Genomic DNA, 21,942 nt, shown 5'->3' on the forward strand with positions numbered 1-21,942 from the left:
ATTTAATAATAATTCTAATAAATAAATAAATACAAATATATATAGGTCTGATGAAGTCCACATGAAGGGTGTTTCGCAATTCATTTTATTTCAATGCAGCAAGATTTTAAATAAATATATACAATTAGAAAATGTATACTACTACTAATAATACATAATTTTACAATATTAATAATAATTTGATTATAATATATTGATTATTTAATTATTATGAGTATTATTATTGTTATTTAAATAAATAAATAAATAAACATACTATTATTATTATATTTAGGTCTGATGTTTTACTCTTAAAATCAACATGAATGTATTTTCACAATACATTATCATTATTTCTGTAATATAATAATACGTGGTAAGATATTCAATAAATATGTAAATTGTAATAACAATAACAATTTTTTTTGTTTTTATATTAATAGGATATATTTAATAATAAGGAACACTATGCACATTAAATAACACAGAAGTGCCACTAGAGGGCAACTTCCCAGACACCTAGCTGCTATCAAACTAGCACATGAGACCTTAATCTCTTGCCTGGATGAGTTTCATCTATTTGCAGCACAGATGCTTCTAAGTTTACTATGATAAAGCTGCGAGGAGCCACAGTTATGTTCGGGATTAACAACAGACAAACAACAACAAAAAAACTAACTAACACAAATAGACTATAAACAGCTCTAATGTGATTAATGTTTTGTTGTATTAAAGAAGGCTTTGACTGCAGGCATCTACATGCACTGATCTAATAAGAGCGTGAAATCTTGAAATCTCACCAAACTTAAACATAATCCATACAAAATTTAGAAAGTTTACTCAAAATCAGTGCAGAAATACTGAATAAATCTGAATATGTGATTTCATCTGCTTGTGGTGTTTGTAATGTACTTTAGTCTTAGGCTGAGCTACATTTCTGATGCATCTGATAGTTTAACTGAATCCTATAAAGCCTGCTAAGGCTTAAGCTCAGTCCCAGATGAAAATGTAAGATGAGCTGTATTTGAGCCACTTCAAATAAAAGAACTTGCACTGATTGGTCTTAAAATATGTCAGTGTCTCAAGATGCACACCAGTCATGTTTATAAAAATGACTAAAATGTCCTAATTGAACTATGGACTAATGCTGGCTTAATCTAAGCCCTGTCTGTGAAACCAGGCCACTGTACTATATCATATTTAATACACAAAGGCCTCTAAATGATCAAAACCTTGCTGTTAAACCTGTCACACACTATCTCCTGTCTTCTGTCTCTGATTGAGAGTTTAGAGTGTTTTATCCAGTAAAAGCTCTTTTAGTGTAACTTTTAGTGTCAGATCTTGAGTGATTTTGATCAAGTAAAGGTCAGAATAACTGCAGTAATATCTCCAGATGAACCCTTACTGGACTGAAGCAGCTCAGCTTTACTTGATTCTCCATCAATCATGTTTTAGAGTCTCAAATCTGATCATCAGGATCTTTTGAGGAGCGTTTGTTTCCAGAAGCTTTACGTTCACTGTTCCTCAGCGGAGGAATGATCTTCACAAGCCTCCAGGCCTCTTCTGAAAAGCCTTAATTTCTTCATCTCTCAATCACTGCATTATACGTTTGGACCATTTACATCTCATCTTATTACTGGAGGTATAGAGCCACGACTGATATTTAGATCATTTTATGTCAGTTTCTGCTGAACTGTTAGAATGATCTCATTGGTTTACATTATAAGCAAACTGGACGTTTGTTCATGACTCAATCAAAACCAAAGCTCCACACAATCCTGACCTCACCTCAGGTCCTGGTGGCCCCGGAGGCCCCTGTGGTCCCGGTTCACCCGGTTTCCCCTTTCAGAGAGAGAATATCAAATATAAACATCACAAAAATACATCAAAGGTGACCATAGTTTAGACTCTCAGACTTCCAACCAGATTTGCTGGTTTACTGACAATCACAGCATTCGTTTGAATTGAACACAGGTGGTCTTACGAGAGGTCCTGGTTTTCCGCGTGGTCCTGTCGGTCCTGGATTACCAGCCGTTCCCTGGAACAAACAATACACAACGTCTCCTCACTGTCTGCATTAAACACTGAATCCATCGACACAGACAGGATTCCCACACGTTTAGACCAGCAAATCTTAACCAGAAGTTCACGATTACTTGGGTTTCACACTCAAAAATTATTCACGATTTATGCATTTGAATTGCAAATAGCATTTCCATGCATTTGGATTACACAGTTTTAACATAAACAAACTAATAAACTTAACATGATTCATATTTGTCAGTCATACATAAATGAAACAGGTCAGACATCTTTTTAAGAAATACTGTAACAGTACTTCCTAAAAATTAATTGTTTTGTTATATAACAAAATAAAATTTATTTTGATTTTAGCATAAAATACGGAATTATATATAATAAGAATAAACTAAAATATAAAATCTATCTATCTATCTATCTATCTATCTATCTATCTATCTATCTATCTATCTATCTATCTATCTATATTGTATGATTATTTAAATAGACGCAAAATAGACGCAAATAGTTAAAAATTAACTATGCCATGATTTTTTTTGAGAGCAGAAATCTGGCCTGTTTCTTTTAGGTATGACTGACAAACATGCATCACATAAAGTTTATTAGTATATGCTAAAACTGTGAAATGCAAATGGATGGAAATGTAATATGCAATTCAAATGCATGAATCTTAAAGGTGCACGTAAATAGTGCATTTTAGAGTTTCCTGGAGCAGATTTTCATTCATACATACAATACACTAATCAGTGTACAAATGTCTCCAAGACCCTCCACAGACACACCCAAAACTATTTCATGACCCTATAAAGCTTGTTTATGTTAGAAAACACTCTGACGCTCACCTTGTCACCCTGATAACCAGTTTCTCCCGGTTCACCCCTCAATCCAGGTTCACCCTAAATCATACAGCATCAGGATTACAGAATACAGAACACAACATGCCTGAACTGATCTCATGTATGCATTCATACTGTACATATACAGCAGCACTCATGAGTTTGCACATGTTAAAATAACACTGCAGTGATGAATAACACAAATGGGAGTCTGAGAATGATGTAGTGATGAAAACATGTGATGCAAATAAAAATTTTCCCATATTTGAGCTTTTTCTTTGTTTAGATTCCAGCCATTGTTATTTTAGTATCACTGAGATATTTTACAGATTTTTTTTTTTTTTTTTTTTTTTTTGAATTATTTTTTATTTTTGTACTTTGTACTCATTATTTTGTTGTTTATTTTTTTTTTTTTATTTTTTTTTTTTGCTTTTATTTTTTTTTTTTTTGTTTTATTTAGTTTGGTTAATCAAGTTAATGTTGTTTGAGAATTGTTGAAGTAAAATAAGTTTAAGGTTATTTTTTTATTATGTGTTTATATATATATATATATTAATGCATTACTATTATTGTATTTTTATATTTTAATGCTTTTATATTATTGTGTGTGTTTGTGTTTTTTTTTAATTTTATTATTGTGTGTGTGTGTGTTTTCTTAACTTAAATACCATTATATATATTTTTTTATATTTTGGTTTTGTTTTTTCTGTAATTTTGTTGTGTGTTTTGGTCGTTTTTTCAATTTTAATTTTAAAGCTTCTGTAATATATATATATATATATATATATATATATATATATATATATATATATATATATATATATATATATATATATTTGTATATACACACACACACACACTTTTTAGTAATTATTTTTTAAGTTATGTTTGTATACTATTTTAGTATTTAATACACTATTTTAGTATACCAAGTTAAGAGAAATGTTTGAAAACTAGCTCAAATAAAATAAATTTACATTTTTTAAATATTTTATTTCAGTTAACATTATTCTATTTCAAGCAACAAAAAAAATCTGTTTTTTTTTTTTGCATTGTTTCAGTTATAGTTAACTATAATAACCATGATTCCAGCCCTGGTCACATTCATAAACCAAATTCATGAGGAGCAAAGTTAAGTATAATACACATGGGCAGAGCGTTTATTTATTTACAGATAAATACAGTTTTATTTGTCTGGACATGTTAGTCCATTTCTCAACACATTAACCTTATAAGTTCACTTGTTCGCTGCAATAATAGAAATATTTAAATCACCTTATCACCTTTCATTCCAGGAGGCCCCACCCCTCCGGTCAGGCCCTGCCAATGAGAGAACAAGATCTTCAGTGTTCAGCCAATCAGGTTACAGAAACACTGAGGCGTAACGTGACAGGACGTTACCTGAGGTCCCACAATGCCAGGAAAGCCACGGGGTCCCTCAGGCCCCGGATCACCCTAAGAGATGAGACAGACACCCAGCATTCAGTGAATAATGCAGTGATGGACACTGAAGGACAGCTTTATGAGGACATTCCCACCGTCTGCCATCATGACCATCATCTGATGTGAGTTTCTGGCTTCTCGCAAACTACATGTTAGAAACGCAGAGTCCTGAACACACTTTATCTGTGATTGAACTCTCACACGCACGTTCAGACAATTACTCCTGAACGAGCAGAATTAACCCGCTTCCCACAGTGTCTAAATGAGCTTTATGGCCACTCACGGTCGGGACAGAAGGTCAAGGGAAAGTTTTAATCTGTATTATCTTGCAGAAGGAACAGTTTTCTTTTACAAGCACATTCTTTGGTAAAAAGGTAGTAATGAAGGAATTATGGTACTGTAAGCCATACAAAAAAAAAAAAAAAAAAAGGCCAATCAAATAAAGTAATGATTTTTAAATGTTTTTGAATTGAATATTTCATTAATTTAAATAGCAACAATAATAATAACAATATATGAATGCATATCCATGATATTCCAAGGGAACAAATACACATATAAAAAAAAAAATAATAATAAGATTTGTCCAAATCAGTAGTGTACCACCAAAGCAACAACAACAACAACAACAACAAAAGTAATCTTGCTGAAATGTAATGTAAATGTAAATAATAATAATAATTTTGGAAAAAAAAATCTAATTTAAAATAAAAATATAAAAATAACATTTAAGTTTATTTATCCAAATATTCATATATTCTTACTTTACAATTGACAAAAAATACCTAAATATATAGCAGGAAAGAAAAATATATATACACACACAAGTATATAACATTTTTTTCTTTTTTTTATTTTTATGTATTTTTTTTTTTTTTGTATATATATATAAGTATACATATATATATATATATACATTTTTTAATTTTTTTATTTTTTTATTGTAGATGAGGTTTAAATTTAAACATATATCTGAAATATATATGATAAAAATAGGTAATTATAAGGAAGGTATAAATTAGGGTTTAATTAATTTTTATATATCTACTAATTTATATACATCTACTTCAAGTTACTTGTATGTACACTGGAAAAAAAAAGTTGCTGCTTTAAATTTGTATGTTGAATCAAATTGTCTGTGCAAGTAATTTCAACTTAATTATATCAAAATGATTTTTAAAATAATCTAATTGTATCTTGTACAAGTTAAAAAGAAACAGAAGCTGAAATCTGTTATTATTCTAATAAGAAAGGAAAAAGCGTGTTGCCATGACTTACTGATCATAATACTGAAGTATCATTCTACAGTGCAGGGGAATATATACGGTGGAATATATTTTCTGATCGTATCTGTGTATTTTTAAAATCAAAAACACTTCTTCACGATACAGATCCAGCGTTTTTGGTCTGAGCTCAAGATTTCTATGAATGCTGTTGTGAAAGCAGCACTTACAGAGAGAGCAGGTACTGCAGAGAGATGCTGTTTCTCATTAAGAGACTGCAGACATGAACTCAGAACAGCGTTTATAAACCCACTCATGTCTGCACTGATTCATGGGAAGCAGCCTCTTCATTTCACCTCAAACCTACAGGAATAATGTGCAAACATCTCAGAGCCGGAGAGATGATGCTCTTCTGTTTCTACTGCATTATAAGAGAACATAAGGTAAAACCATAACATTAATGATGACCGTGACCACAAATCATGGTAATGCCACAGCTCTCTGTTTATTTAACTTGAGAAGACGTGTTTCAAAGGAAAGCTGCTCATCTGGAGCTGGTAGAGGATTGTGAAAGACCCACAGATCACAAACAAATCACACACAGTCCATAAAAAAGCTCTTCTGTCTGCTGCACGTAATAAAACAGACAGAAGAAAGAAAAGAAGGTGAAATACGACTCATTTGATATTCTAATGCCTGCAGAAAACGCATCAATCTGCGAATGTTCAAAAACATCCCACGAACAGAACTCCCAACAGGGAATCATAATGTGATGTATGAGAAACAAACCACAGCTTCTGGAGTTAGTGAGCAGAGATTCAGAGATAATAGTTTAATAGTTAAACTGAGTCTGGGATCTTAAGACAAGCAGCTTTACATGTAAATATAAGTTGAAAGTTTGAGGTTGGAACACTCTTTCACGTTCGGTTACTGTATACTTGATTTGTAAAAAAACTGTTAAAAGAAAGGCTCAATAACTGTTCATAGATATAATACACCATGCATCAATTTCTCTTCCTTTTGTGGCACTTTTTAACATGAAGTGCTTACAATGTGCGCATCCGGTGTGCAGAATGATGAATTTGAAGCTACATAGTGTCAGGCGCAAAGCACAAAGGGAAGAGAAATTGATGCGTGATTTGTGCTGCACTCTATTGGTTTTGTCCTATCGTATCTATCATATGTTGTTGCCTTATTAAAAAATATGCTATACATTTAAAAAAAATGTATTTAAATTTTATAGTATATACTTATATATAAACACATTCATAAACGTTTTTAATGAATGGATTTTATAATAATACAAATAGTAATGTATATAATTTTTTTTTTTTAGTAACCTGTTTGGATTTCTAAAATTGTGCAATGATTTTTCTAGAATACCTTTTGCTGCCAAATTATCCACTAACCTAGTTTATTATACATTTTTGTCATAGATTATGAATATACATAGGCCTATATTTTTTCATATTTATTGTTTATTTTATTTATTTTTCTTTATAATGAAGTAGTCTGTATCTTGTAGATTGTGAACGATTGATTATCAGTTACACACACAGAGATATATAAATTCTACATTTATTTAAATGGGGGGAAAAAAAAAAAATTCACTGGTATCGGATCGGTATCGGCCAATACTGAACCCTAGGTATTAGAATCGGTATCGGAGGTGAAAAAGGCGGATCGGAGTATCCCTACTAAAAGATTCATCGTGACCTCTCCGATCATCAGTTGAGCCAGCAGAGAGAGACAGCAGTGAAAGCATCGTGAAAAGACATCAGGAACCTGCAGCGCTGCAACATCCCGCTCTAAATCTCCCGTCTGACACCCAGCAGCAGTCAAACGCATCTGACATCTCTGTCCAGCACTTTATATGGCCCCAGGGCTTTCAACAACCACTGACACGTGTGTTTTAAAGCCGGAACGAGCAGACGAGTCCTCTACTGCTAGACACCATTTACTGAACATGAAATGTACAATGATTGGCTTTTCTGACACAGGAATGTCTCCGCAGAGACTCCAGAAAGCAAAGACTACAGCATCTGAACACATGCTTAATGAGTGGAGAATGTATGAGAAGTAGAATGTAGAAGTGAATTTTACTTTTAAAGCTGCTGTAAACAGGGTTATTGTAGTTACGTAATAAAACTAAAACAAAAGCTTAAACACTACGAAAGCTTTGGAAAAGAGAGGAAAAATAGCAAGTAACACAACTTTTTTTCTCACTATTATGAGTTTATATCTGACATTTATTACATTATAATCCGCAAAAGCAAATTTATATCATGAAATTGTGAGGAAAAAAGTCGCAATTATCTTTTTTATTTTTTATTCAGTGGCAGAAACATGCTTAAAAATTAAATAAAAAATTAATAAATAAAATAAAATTAAATAAAATTAAATTAAATAAAAAGTATAATAGTATCTAAATTACACTAAAATAATATTACTGTCACATGACTTGCCAAATATTGATAGTGATTTTGCTGGAGATATAAAGTGAAGATTGTGTGTGTGTTTATTTTGTGGATTTTTGGTGTTGTAATTTGGTTTTTGTGATTGTGTTGTTTTAATGCACCTTTAATGTGGCCATTAAGTTTCCAAAAGACCATTTCGCTGGTACAGGGTTTTATTGTAGCTTATACTACCACCATGCATACAAATACAAACTGTAAATGATTTGTTTTAGTATTTTTAAATTAATATTATTGATTATTATAAGATCTTGAAAGATATAGTGATTAAATACAATAAATAAATAAAAATAATGTACATACGGATTGCAAAAGCTCAGAAATCAAATTGCTGCTGGATCTATGCTGCTTTTGACACTGTCTATTCAGATTTCCTCCTCTCACCCTCTCATCACTGGGCATCACAGGGATTTGCGCTGGTTTGAATCCTATCTCACTGTTAGGTCTTTTTCAGGGTGGCTTGGGGAGGGGCGGGTATCACATACTTGTCATGGTTTCATAGTTCTTGGACTTCTCCATATACACAACATCACTGGGTCCCATCATACAGGCACATTCTCCTACCATTACTATGCTATATCATTTGACAATTGCTGAGGATCTCAAGAAAGTCGCATGGATGAAAGAATATCTGGCAAAGACTGAGCTTCTTGATTTCTCTATCCAGCTAGGTTCTTCTACAATTAACCCATCAACTTCAGTCAGAAATCTTGGTGTAACCTTTGATGACCTTCAAAGACCACATTGCAAAGACTGCTCGATCTTGCAGGTTTGCATTGCACAACATCAGAAAGATCACGCCCTTTCTAACATGCTGCACAACTTCTCGTCCAGGCCCTTGTCATTTCTAGGCTGGACTACTGCAATGCTCTTCTGGCTGGACTTCCATCAAGCATAATCAAACCTCTACGAATGATTCAGAATGCAGCGGCACGACTGGTCTTCAAAGAGCCCAAAAGAGCCAGTGTTACACCTCTCTTTATCTCCTTGCACTGGCTAACGGTTGAAGCTCGCATCAAGTTCAAGACATTGATGCTTGCATATAGAACAGCCACAGGCTCAGCACCCGCCTACTTCCGCTCACTACTATGAATCTACATCCCCTCCAGACGTCTGATATCTACTAGTAAGCGACGCCTCGTGGTACCATCACAGAGAGGCTCAAAATCACTTTCCAGAACATTCTCGTTCACCATTCCTGGCTGATGGAATGATCTTCCCACCCCTATCCGGAACGCGGAATCCCTGACAATTTTCAAGCGACAGCTGAAAACTCATCTCTTTCGAAGCTACTTGACTTCATCATAAAATTAAAAAAAATTACAATTATTTTATTTAAAATTAAATAAAAACCCTTTCTCTTTATTTATTCCTTCTCTTTCTAGCTTGTACTTATTTGAAAAATTGCTAAAATGTGGTACTACAAGCACTTCCTGTGTCTGTTTGCCTCTTTAATAAGAAGTTTTATGTATCCCCCAATTGTAAGTCGCTTTGGATAAAAGCGTCTGCAAAATGACTAAATGTAAATGTACTAATCAGGACAAACTATTCTTCTGCTGAGTAACAATAAGTTGCATAACTTTTGTTGTTTACGTTTGACTAGTAATGTTGCGCATGAATATGAAACCTGACTCCGAACCAGTTCTTGGGTTTTTCAGAGGTCTTTGGGACGGTTTTCAGCAGCTTGTTCTGCTACTGTATAAAGTTGAGTCCTGCCAGCAGCTCCTGCCAAGAGGATATTAATAATCCTCAACAGTTCAGGAGCAGAGATCTGCTAATAAACGGCTGCTTTTGGCCAAAATCTGCTCTTGCAGGAGAGATGAAAGAGACAGAAAGCAGCCAGGATCACAGTCACTCAGCATCAGCATGAAGTTAACCAAGCACATCACATTAGAAGAGCGCAGAGCACAAACTAACGAGGGGTTAATCATAACATACATGGATGAAATATTTCTACACATGCTTGCACAACAAAATTTACAGCATTTACTACTTGCCACATCAACACTATATAGAGAAAAAAGTGCACCAAAATTCAAAAATCTTTAGAAGATATCGCTGAACATTTATTTTACCATAGCAAAAGTAAATTTCTGACTGATGGAAATTTTCATCTTAGCTTTTAGCATTCAATTAAAATGAGACAAATCTGCTATTAATTTAATCTCCAATCTGTTATTTATCAGGTTAGATAGTTCTTTAATGCTTTGCTCTTTTTTCATTAGATCAGGTAACATTTCAAGCTGTCTCATGGTCAAGTTACAACATGCCCCTCAGAAGTTACAGTGTACCCCACCTACGGGGCATGTTGTCACATTTCACTTTCATTCTTTAGGGGTAAATAAAGAAAAACATATACACTGCAATTATGAAACAAAATGACATATTTGTACAAGACAAGTGTAAAATTACTGTGGATAATAAATTATACTCTGAACCCCATGTGGATTTACACAACCTGGCTGGTTTGTGATTGTTGCTCCGTGTAGCTTTGTTTTTCTGTAGAATCTCTATCTTACTATCACTCTCTCTTGTTAAAAGTGATAAAACTTCATTCCCACCATATTTCTGATATGATCTATCAATCTGATCTGATTAATTTGATCGTTCGCTTTTATTCTAAATCCGCAAGTGCAGCGCACCTGCGGCGCGTTAGCATTCGTTAGCTTGTCATTAGTGTTTCCATTCATGCCTATCGCTGTTTTCTTTTCTCCTCTCCTCTCTCTTGCTCCATTTCTTTTCTCTCTCGCTCTGTTTTTTTTTTTCTTTTCATAAGTTAATAATGGTAAGATTGTTTGATCATTTATGGTTTGTGGTGAGTAATCCTGCTAGTGTTATTTGCACCACTGGCCACATGTATAGTTTATCTCTCTCTGTTGGCGACAAGGGATTCACATGTGATAAATGCAGAGAATTAGTTAGGCTGACAGAGAAGATTTTAGAATTAGAGACATGCATCCAAACTTTAATTGAGGACAGTAAGAATGTCCATAGAGACTCTTTCACCTAGATATCACACTATAGATACTGTGTCTGTTCCCCAAACTAGAAAATACAAAAAAACGTCCAAAACAATTTAAGATTAACAATTTAATTGAGATTCAACAAATAAAAAACAGATGCAATCCGGATAAACAAATTATAAAGCTTGGCTTATTGAATATCAGGTCCCTTTCTACGAAAACACTTTTTGTAAATGATATGATCACTGATCATAACCTAGATGTGCTCTGTTTGACAGCAACCTGTCTTAAACCTGATGATTACATTATTTTAAATATGTCTACCCCCCCAAGATTACTGTTATAAACATGAGCCATGTCCAAAAGGTAAAGGGGGAGGTGTTGCTTCAATTTATAACAATGTTTTCAGTATTTCTCAGAGGGCGGGCTTCAAGTATAACTCGTTTGAAGTATTGGTGCTTCATATAACATTATCCAGAGAAACAAGTGTTAATGATAAATCCCCTGTGATGTTTGTTCTGGCTACTGTATACAGGCCACCAGGGCACCATACAGATTTTATTACCGTATTTTCCGGACTATAAGTCACACTTTTTTTCATAGTTTGGCAGGTCCTGCGACTTATAGTCAGGTGCGACTTATCAAAATTAATTTGACATGAACCAAGAGAAATGAAACAAGAGAAAACATTGTCGTATAGTGTAAAGAGGGGGGGGTGTATGCTGCTCAGTGCTCCTGTAGCATACCCCTGAAAACATTAACTGAAAACAACTGAAAACTGTTAACTGAAATATTAACTTAAAGACAACTGAGAAAGACTGAATGCAAACAAAATGCCCCCAAAAAGAAAATCCTATTCTGCAGATTACAAACTGCAGGTAGTAAAATATGCAGCCGATCTGAGAGGTTACAGGAGCACTGAGCAGCCCTCTCGTGGCTGTAGACGGTATTGTTTTCTCTTGGTTCTTGGTTCTAAATAAATGCGACTTATAGTCCAGTGCGACTTATATATGTTTTTTTCCTCGTCATGACGTATTTTTGGACTGATGCGACTTATACTTAGGTGCGACTTATAGTCTGTAAAATACGGTAAAGAGTTGATTTTATATCCAAGTGAGTGCTGGCTGCAGATAAAGTTTTAATTGTTGGTGATTTTAATATCCATGTTGAAAATGAAAAAGATCCATTGGGATCAGCATTTTTTGTAGTTATTATGTATTTTATTGTTGTTAGACAACACGTCTCAGGACCTACTCATTGTCGAAACCATACTCTAGATTTAATACCGTCACATGGAATTGATGTTGATGGTGTTAATTATGCAGCCGAGCGCTAATATCTCAGATCATTACTTAGTTTTGTGCAAACTTCATATACTGTAGCTAAATTTGTAAATTCTACTTCTTGTTACAAGTATAGTAAAACCATCACTTCTACCACAAAAGACTGATTTGTTAGTATTCTTCCTGATTTATCTCAATTCCTTAGCATACCCAAAACCTCAGAACAACTTGATGATGTTACAGAAACTATGGACTCTCTCTTTTCTAGCATTTTAGATACAGTTGCTCCTTTACACTTAAGGAAGATTAAGGAAAACAGTCTGACACCGTGGTATAATGAGCACATTCGCATCCTAAAGAGAGCAGCCCGGAAAATGGAGAACAGCTGGAGGAAAACAAAACTAGAGGTATTTCGTACTGCTTGGCGGGGAAGTAACCTATCCTACAGAAAAGCATTAAAAACTGCTAGATCTGATTACTTTTCATCTCTTTTAGAAGAAAACAAACATAACCCCAGGTATTTATTCAATACAGTGGCTAAATTAATGAAAAAAAAAAGCATCAACAAGTGTTAACATTTCCCAGCAGCACAGCAGTAATGACTTTATTTACTTCTAAGATCGATACTATTAGAGATAAAATTGTAACCATGCAGCCGTCACCTACAGTATTGCATCAGACAGTGCACTTTAGATCCCCTGAGGAACAGTTCAACTCATTCTCTACTATAGGAGAGGAAGAATTGTATAAACTTGTTAAATCATCTAAACCAACAACATGTATGTTAGACCCTATTCCATCTAAGCTCCTAAAAGAGGTGCTTCCAGTAGTCATAGATCCTCTTCTGACTATTATTAATTCGTCATTGTCATTAGGATATGTCCCCAAAACCTTCAAACTGGCTGTTATTAAGACTCTCATCAAAAAAACACAACTAGACCCCAAAGAACTAGTTAATTACAGACCGATCTCGAATCTCCCTTTTCTGTTTAAGATACTAGAAAATGTAGTATCCTCACAATTATATTCCTTCTTAGAAAAAAAAATGGTATCTGTGAGGATTTCCAGTCAAGATTTAGACCGTATCATAGTACTTAGACTGCTCTCCTTAGAGTTACAAATGACCTGCTCTTATCATCTGATCGTGGTTGTATCTCTCTATTAGTGCTATTGGATCTTAATGCTGGTTCGACACTATTGACCACAGCATTCTTTTGCATAGACTAGAAAACTTTGTTGGCATTAATGACAGTGCATTAGCATGGTTTAAATCATACTTATATGACTGCCATCAGTTCGTAACAGTGAATGAAGAGGTATCATATCGTTCACAAGTGCAGTATGGAGTACCGCAAGGCTCAGTACTAGGGCCGTTACTCTTCACGCTTTACATGTTACCCTTGGGAGACATCATCAGGAAACACAGTGTTAGTTTTCACTGTTATGCTGATGATACTCATCTCTATATTTCTTTGCGGCCCAGTGAAATATACCAATTTGAAAAACTAACCGAATGCATAGTCGATATAAAAAAACTGGATGATGAGTAATTTCTTACTGCTAAATTCTGAAAAAAACAGAGGTGTTAATTATAGGACCTAAAAGCTCTGCATGTAATAACCTAGAACGCTGTTTAAGACTTGATGGCTGCTCTGTCAATTCTTCGTCATCAGTTAGGAACCTAGGTGTGCTATTTGATGGCAATCTTTCCTTAGAAAGCCATGTTTCTAGCATTTGTAAAAAAAAAAAAAAATTGTAAAAAAATATTCAAAAATATATGTAAATTACTACCTATGCTCTCATTGTCAAATGCAGAAATGTTAATCCATGCGTTTATGACATCAAGGTTAGATTATTGTAATGCTTTATTGGGTGGTTGTTCTGCACGCTTAATAAACAAACTCCAGTTAGTCCAAAACACAGCAGCTAGAGTTCTTACTAGAACCAGGAAGTATGACCATATTAGCCCGGTTCTGTCAACTGTGGGCAGCAGATCCTTTTCCTATTTGGCGCCCAAACTCTGGAATAACCTACCTAACATTGTTCGGGAGGCAGACACACTCTTGCAGTTTAAATCGAGATTAAAAACCCATCTCTTTAACCTGGCTTACACATAACACACTAATATGCTTCTAATATCCAAATCTGATATTGAAAGACTGCAGTTTTTGAGAAAAAATTTCTCCTAAACATTAGGGAGAAGAGCATGTTTTCGTTCGAAGAATGGAGGAAAGAACGGGTGAACAAAGAAATTAAAGGAGCCCTCAATCCCTGCTGTAAGCCTGTGTTATATACAGTAATTTACATTTATGCATTTGGCAGACGCTTTTATCCAAAGCAACTTATAGTGCATTCAGGCTATACATTTTTCTGCTATGTGTGTTCCCTGGGAATCAAACCCACAACCTTTCGCGCTGCTAACACAATGCTCTACCACTGAGCCACAGGAACACTAATATCAGACATCAGACGCTGAAGCTGGTTTACCCTTCTGTGTTTCTATGTGTGTGTAAGGACTCACTCTCAGGCCTGGGAATCCACTGCTGCCGGTTCCTCCAACAGGTCCCTGAAACACGAGCACAACAAACGACAACAAACAAAAGTTTAGGGTCGTAAGTTTTTTTTAATGTTTTTAAAAGAAGTCTCTTCTGCTCATCAATGCTGCATTTATATGAAAAAAAAAATACAGTAAATATTGTGAAATAGTTTTAAAATTTAAAACCGCTGTTTTCTATGTGAATATCTTTTACAATGTAATTTATTTCTGTGATCAAAGTTGAATTTTCAGCATCATTACTCCAGTCTTCAGTGTCACATGATCTTCATTCTAATATGCCGATTTGCTGCTCATTTCTGATTATTATCAATGTTGAATCATATTTTTGTGGAAACCATGATACATTTTATTTTTCAGGATTCAAAGATGAATAGAAAGTTCAAAAGAACAGCCTTTATCTGAAATACCAATGTAAAAGTCTTTACTTTTAATTTAATTAACATTATTTGGTCGTCCTTATTTATTCTCCCCAATCATTTGAACAGTGTACATATTGTGATACTTAATATTTACATAATATATAATTATTGTAAATTAAAAACCATAGACTTGTACAATCGCCCAATATGACCGATTATTATTATTATTATTACTATATAACTGCACATAGGACTTTTATAAAATTGCTGAACCTAAATGTTAAATATTTAAAAATTAAATCATTATAAATCAAACAATTCATTAATTATTAACACATAATTTTAATATATTAATTTAATTCATGTAAATAATTTATGCACATCAAAATAAACTTTTGTACTACTGTCCAAAAGCAATCTATGGTGCTCTTTGGTTTTCCCTAAATGAAAATATGAATATAGATATATTGTCCAAATAATTCTATATAAAAGTGTTCATCTGATGGCAGAGAGACTCATACCTCGTTTCCATCTGGTCCGGGCGGCCCTCGCTCACCCAGTTCTATTTGATCAGATTGCGAAGTTATATGAAATTAAGCTTATTTTTATTTTGGTCAGATCACACATCTGAACGCCTCGTTTGGGTGTCATTCTGATCTTGTAGTTATTTAACTATTTCCTGATAAGTGCATGTTACTGTAAAGGATCTGCTGTGTAAATGGCAGCAGTTCTGCAGTTCAGGAGAGCATCTGCATGTTTGCTTGTGTCTCTGAGAGCCCAGGGGCCTCTGAACGTCTTCCAGCAAGCTTTCATCCGTGCTGGAGATGCCGGTGATTAATCATTCTGCTGCAGACGGTGGGCAGGAGCCCAGCTGGCACACCATCTGTGTTGTGATTTTAGCAAGCTCGTACATTTGAGGGCTTTCTCAGGATGAACACTTCCCAAAATTAAACCAAAATGTGGTGCTCTCAAGAGTTTCAAGAAGTGGACACTGACTTTATGAAGAATCTCTGAGAATCAAGGAACAATTTAACAAATGTATGAAAACCCCTGGTTAAAAGCTGTTGACTTATACAATTGTGGACGACCAATATGATTTCTTAATGGCTGACCCTGATATCTATAAAAAAATCAATAGAAATCTATAGAAAGTCAATCTACAAGATTATTATTATTATTAATTAATTATTTTTATTATAATAATTATTTATTTATAATTTTATTTTTAGATTTTGTTACTATTATTATTATCCGTTTGTTTTATTATTATAATTGTTTTATTTATATTTATATTTTTTATTATATTTTATTTATACATGTATTTATTTACTTATTTTGTTATTATTATTATTATAATTTATGATCCACTGATAGAAAAAAAGTATACATAGAATTGCTGAACCTAAATATTAAATATTTACTAAATAAATTATTAAGAATAATTAATTATTTAACAAGTTAGTAATAGTAGTACTAGTATACGATTTATAGATGTACATAAAATTGCTGAACCTAAAAGTTAAATATTAAAAAATGTAATCATTACAAACAATAAATTAATTAATTAAAAAAATTTATTATTAGTATTATCATTTAATGACAGAAAATAAGATGTGCATAAAATTTAAGAACCTAGATGTTAAATTAAATTACAATTACAATTATACATTATATATATATATATATATATATATATATATATATAGATATATATATATATATATATATATATATATATATATGCTGCAGAAGATTTACCACATGTACATCATTCAGAATGACTCTCATGACCCCTTTAAGAAGTAAAGCAATGTTTCTGTACTAATGCATAACATCTTCCACCAAGACAGTGCTGTCAGCTTTACAGCTGGACGGCAGATGACAAGAACAGATTCTTTGTTCATTTTCCTGACTTTTCTTTACCCACAAGTAACTTCATCTGTTTTAATATGCATCACTCATTTGCATAATAGCCCCTGATGACAGCTTATGAATGAGGGAGCGTTTACCTGTCTTCCTTTGGCACCCTTGATTCCCTCAGGACCCGGAATTCCCTGGAACACATCGAGACGATGGCGGTTACCAAACGATCCGATCTGACACACATCGATCACACTGAGCCGGGGGGCGTCATCCATCTCGACGCTGTTGTCTTGTGTGTTTTCCAGCTCATGTCATTCATTTGGGAATTTGAGAATTTGAACACAATGTTCAGGCCTAAATAGCCCATGTGTGTTAGTCAGGCTAACATGTCCGGACGAAGCCGCCATTATGCAGATATTAAAGGAATACTGTTGGATATAAACAGCATCAGGAGCCTGTGATCATTTTGACTCGTCCATCAGTATGTAAAGTGAGTGAAACATGCTTTTACAGTAACATATTTACAATGGAACTTTATAGGGCAAGTGTACAGGATGAAAAACATTAAATTATTTAGCAAAAATGGTTCATATTTGCTTGTTTTATTTTTTTAAATTGTTTATTTTGTGGTTTTGTTGTTTTTTTAGTTTTATTGGATTTATAATTTTTTTTTTAATTTTATAAAAAAATATATATATAATATATAAATGTATAGTCAAATAAAACGAAAACTATTAATAACATTTGTTAACTTAAATAAATAATTGACATAAATAATGAAATATACTGTACACATTAGATGGAAAACTTACCAGTTAGTTGCCAAGGCAATATTCCAGGTTGCATTTAGTTTAAGTACTTAACCAATCAATCAATCAATCAATAAATATTTGTTAACATTTAAAAATTAAAAACAAAATTAAACTGATAATTCAGTATATTTAAAACTATTATAGTACTGTAACAGCAGAGCATGACGCTAGCAATGCCACTAACATGGGTTTAATTCACATTGAATACACGAACACGAAAATTTTTCATGCAATGCAAGTCGATTTGGATAAAAGTGTCTGTCAAATGCATAAATGTATTACTGTAATTTCTGAGAGTGAAGTTTGCTGCATGTACTATACCACTGATACACAGCTAAACTCACCAGCATAAACAGGTTTTATCTGGTCCTGACGGGGTTGGTATCACACCAGTCTCAGGTTAACATGTAATATTTAAGCTAGTTGCATATTCTAGAGGTTTTTCACATCGCTGCATGCTGGCCCAATACATATCCATTGTAAGTGCATTACTGTAAACATACTTCTGTCATTTTACAAACTGAGGGATGATTCAAAAAGATTTTTTGTTGCAATCAACAGTATGTTTCTTTTCTTAAATTAATGCTAATGGCAAATGCTTGTTCCTTGCATCTTATTTGCATTTTTATTAAATTAATAATGTATAACTGCACATTTGAACTCACTCGCTCTCCCTCCAGTCCTGGCGGTCCTGCAACTCCTGGAGGTCCGATAAAGCCCTGATACAAAAAAACAAGACACACGTCACCAATAGATAAAAAGCACAGGTTTACAGTACATTTGTCAAACTCCCACAGAACATCATTGTATCCCCAAACTGTGTTCAGATTATCCTGATACCATGCAGGTCAAAAGTTGTTAAGAGTGCTCTGATGTACCATTTACGTATAATGCATTAATAAATTCAATGGCAAAGAACAAGACACAAGGCTGTATCTGTGAAATGCTTTGGTATACTGGAATGAAATTTGGTGCAAGTCATTGCCTCCATGCCCTGATAGTACAAAAGCAGTTAAGAGACAGCGCCACCTACTGGACAAGAAAAACTGAATTTTTAATAAACCATAAGCCTAAAATCTCCATCTATGCTATGACTGAACAAACCTACTTACAGTATTGATACCATTGGGTTGCATAGCCACATTATTTTAGATTGCTGTATTTTGATTTCAAAATTACTTGCTAAAAACTTGACTGATCTTATTTCCTCACCAGATTATTAACACAGATTCACTTTGTACGACAAGATACAGCCTCATTTATCATCCTCGTTTCATCTGTCACCTTTTAAAACTGTAGACTGCTTTCAGTCTCAGTGATTTACAAGTAATGTACACATAATGCAGCTTACTTCCTTCAGTAACACACAGAACAATATGCTCATGTCAGCATCAGGTGTGATAACCTCATTTTTCCACACGTTTAACACACTGGACACAAATCATTCAGTATGGCGTGTGAGCGATTGCCCAGTGTTTTTGTTTGCTGTTGAGTGCTATATGTCCCATTGTTTTTCTTGTTAAGTGAGATCACATATACTATCAGTCAGAGATGAAAGAAACGGCCCTCCTCCTGTCTCTGCACATTCCTGTGTCATGGCACACTGCCAGATGTTGAAAGGACTTGCATTTCTGAAAAATCTCTGAGATGCAGCAGTCGCATCTTTAGACAGCTCACTGATTCTTGAGTACTGGGACAAAAATATATATAAGGACTGCAAAAATAAAAGGTCATGCATAATGGAATTATTTTACGATTATAATTGAGATGAGAATCCATTCTACATGTTGAGATGTATTCACCAACTTTTGGGTGCAACTACCCGTTTCTTCTATTTTGCCCCAGAATGTGTTTTTTCTTCACTGTTGTATGATTAACAGCAACAACAAATGCAAAAATAATCTGTAAGGATCTGATCTTCTCTTCATTCTCCTTTCAACTTCCCAGAGATCCTCTCTATATCTCTCTCTTTGTTATCTGTTCTTGTGGCTCTCAGTGAGATGATGTAAGAGTTCAGTCACTATGTTTTGACAGGTAACCATGAGACGGCTGCTGTACGTACATTGACACCTTTAGGTCCAGGGTTTCCCTCTGGTCCTGCCAAACCCTGCAAGATAAAAGACATGTTATACATGTTCACATATAAGACACATACACACAAAAGACATCAAGAATCTTGGTTTAGATAGTTTCCTTGTACTTGTCTAGATCAACTTGTGAAATTTGGACAATCCAAAGAAAACTTATTTAAAACAGTAAAAAAAGTCACTTACAAAATGAGACTGGAAGAACATTACACAAATCTGACCAAAATTTCTCATTGCCAAAACAAGTTAAGGACAACTTCCTCAGAAGAGTGATAAAAACAGCAAAAAAAAAAAAAAAAAAAAAACACCTTGGAAAGAAACCATCTGCAACACAAGTGTTTATTTTATTGACCTTTATCTATTTGCCTCTGTAGATTTCAATAACAGTCCATGTCTTTATTCCTAAAAAAAAGGTTTTTTGGATGCTGTATTTTCTGATTTATGGAGTGATAAAAAGAGAATTCCAAAATACCCTCAGTAAACTGCGCAGTACATTCTGAACAGCTGCCTGATATTACATTCAAATTTAGAATCAAGCTTAATATTTTAAATTTAGGAACAAGATGAAGTAACACAGTTTTTCTTGTTTTTTAGTGGATATTGGTCACTGCACCTGCCTGCCAGGGTAACCTGCTGCCCCAGATATGCCCGGCAATCCTGGCAAACCCTGGGGAGAAAAGAAGGAAAAACATGAATGAGATTTGAGAGCAGCTGCCAGCGGACGAATAGAGCCGCTATTGTTCCCTGTGGCATCTCTTTCTCAAAGCATCCACGGGCCGGACCGGCTCTCCGTGGCCTGACCCTGGCTGAAGTCCAGACGGCGGCTCCTCTCTGCCGCGCGACTCCAGCGCGGATCATCTTTGCATCAGATGAATGCATATAAAGACTGCGCTTTGTGACTGAATGAAACTTTCCATGTATTGAGTTCCAAACCTTCCGGACTTGGTTATTGAAGAGGTACAAAGGTACAACTCATAGATGTGTTTAATGCCATGTCAAACATGTAGGGCGGGATGGAGAGAGAATTAAACCAGACTGTACGGGCAAAATCTGTGTGACAGGATGGCTATTATATGAAAGAAGATTAAATATAATGCAGAAACCCAGCAGTCAACTTCAGGATGCTTGAAACTGGTGTTCATCTCCATCTATTGAAGAAAATCTAACAGGTGTTGACAAAAAATATTCATTTTGCATTTCACACATGCATTAAATGTAGCAGCCAGTTTTTTAGTTTGTTTGTATATTTATTGTCGCCACTAACAGGAACCACTGCTGGCAGGAGTTGTAGGTGGGAGGGAGTGAATGAACAGCGCTCTCTTCCACCCTCAATACCCATGGCTGAAGTGCCCTTGAGCAAGGCACTGAACCCCCAGGTGCTCCCCGGGCTCTGGATATATAGCTGCCCACTGCTCCGGGTGTGTGTTTATGGTGTGTTCACTTCTCACTGCTGTGTGTGTGCACTTGGATGGGTTAAATGCAGAGCACCAATTCCGAGTATGGGTTACCATACTTGGCAAATGTCACAACTTTGACTTTTTCACTTACTTAAATTAAGGGAATTTATCCTGGAATTACAAAAAATCTATAAAACTCAACAGTTGTGTGGCCTTATTAAACTCACCTAAGGTGAAATTTAGATTTTTATTAAAGTTTAGCAGAGACCCCACTGTGAAATTTTATAAAATATGTATAAATAATATCTGTTTGAATCTATCAAAAGTATTGCTTTATGGTCTGGAGGTCATTTGCATGTCTTCAGCACAGTAACGCAATTAATTAATCTAGTATAAATGCTGCATTGACTTGTTAAACTATTCAGATTGCATTAATTTTAAATAGCATTAGCACTTTTTCTAAGCAACTTGTAGAAACCATTTACAAAAAGACAGCTTCACTGTAATTTGGCTACTTTAAAGAAAACGTTAGCGGTGATTACCCATGCAATAGTCTGGCGTGTTTTTTAGTGCATTGCTATGTAAAGGTGTTGCTTACTGTATCAATATAACACATAAAACTGGAT

The 21,942-nt window shown here is 34.4% G+C and overlaps 3 protein-coding genes and 1 long non-coding RNA gene across 7 annotated transcripts in view; 1 reads left to right on the plus strand and 3 right to left on the minus strand.

The window, feature by feature from the left end:
* Nucleotides 1-21,942, plus strand: part of LOC109085971 (protein phosphatase methylesterase 1-like) — a 576,397-nt gene that overhangs the window by 246,454 nt on the left and 308,001 nt on the right. The window lies entirely within an intron of this gene.
* rnf150b (ring finger protein 150b) overlaps nucleotides 1-21,942 on the minus strand; it is a 581,444-nt gene that overhangs the window by 239,245 nt on the left and 320,257 nt on the right. The gene's annotated exons all lie outside the window — the stretch shown is intronic.
* Nucleotides 1,790-15,716, minus strand: LOC109048580. Its single transcript, XR_006153390.1, has 7 exons — nucleotides 15,679-15,716; nucleotides 14,763-14,807; nucleotides 4,257-4,310; nucleotides 4,139-4,175; nucleotides 2,862-2,915; nucleotides 1,964-2,017; nucleotides 1,790-1,821 (listed from the first exon to the last, which is right to left on the minus strand). It is a non-coding gene; the product is annotated as an uncharacterized LOC109048580 (long non-coding RNA).
* Nucleotides 16,924-21,942, minus strand: part of clcn3 (chloride channel 3) — a 41,300-nt gene continuing 36,281 nt past the window's right edge. The window contains exons 9-12 of one of the 4 annotated variants that reach the window (XM_042713856.1): nucleotides 20,537-20,586; nucleotides 19,895-19,939; nucleotides 18,498-18,551; nucleotides 16,924-17,374 (exon numbers count right to left, since the gene is read on the minus strand). In XM_042713856.1, the coding sequence (XP_042569790.1) occupies nucleotides 17,332-17,374; nucleotides 18,498-18,551; nucleotides 19,895-19,939; nucleotides 20,537-20,586 (192 nt within the window). In that variant the 3' untranslated portion in view covers nucleotides 16,924-17,331. Of the gene's footprint in view, nucleotides 17,375-18,497; nucleotides 18,552-19,894; nucleotides 19,940-20,532; nucleotides 20,587-21,942 lie in introns of all 4 variants that reach the window. The other 3 variants (XM_042713857.1, XM_042713855.1, XM_042713854.1) reach the window with 3 other exon arrangements.

The sequence above is a fragment of the Cyprinus carpio genome, chromosome A23 (assembly GCF_018340385.1).
Source record: "Cyprinus carpio isolate SPL01 chromosome A23, ASM1834038v1, whole genome shotgun sequence".
Classification (NCBI taxonomy): Eukaryota; Metazoa; Chordata; class Actinopteri; order Cypriniformes; family Cyprinidae; genus Cyprinus; species Cyprinus carpio.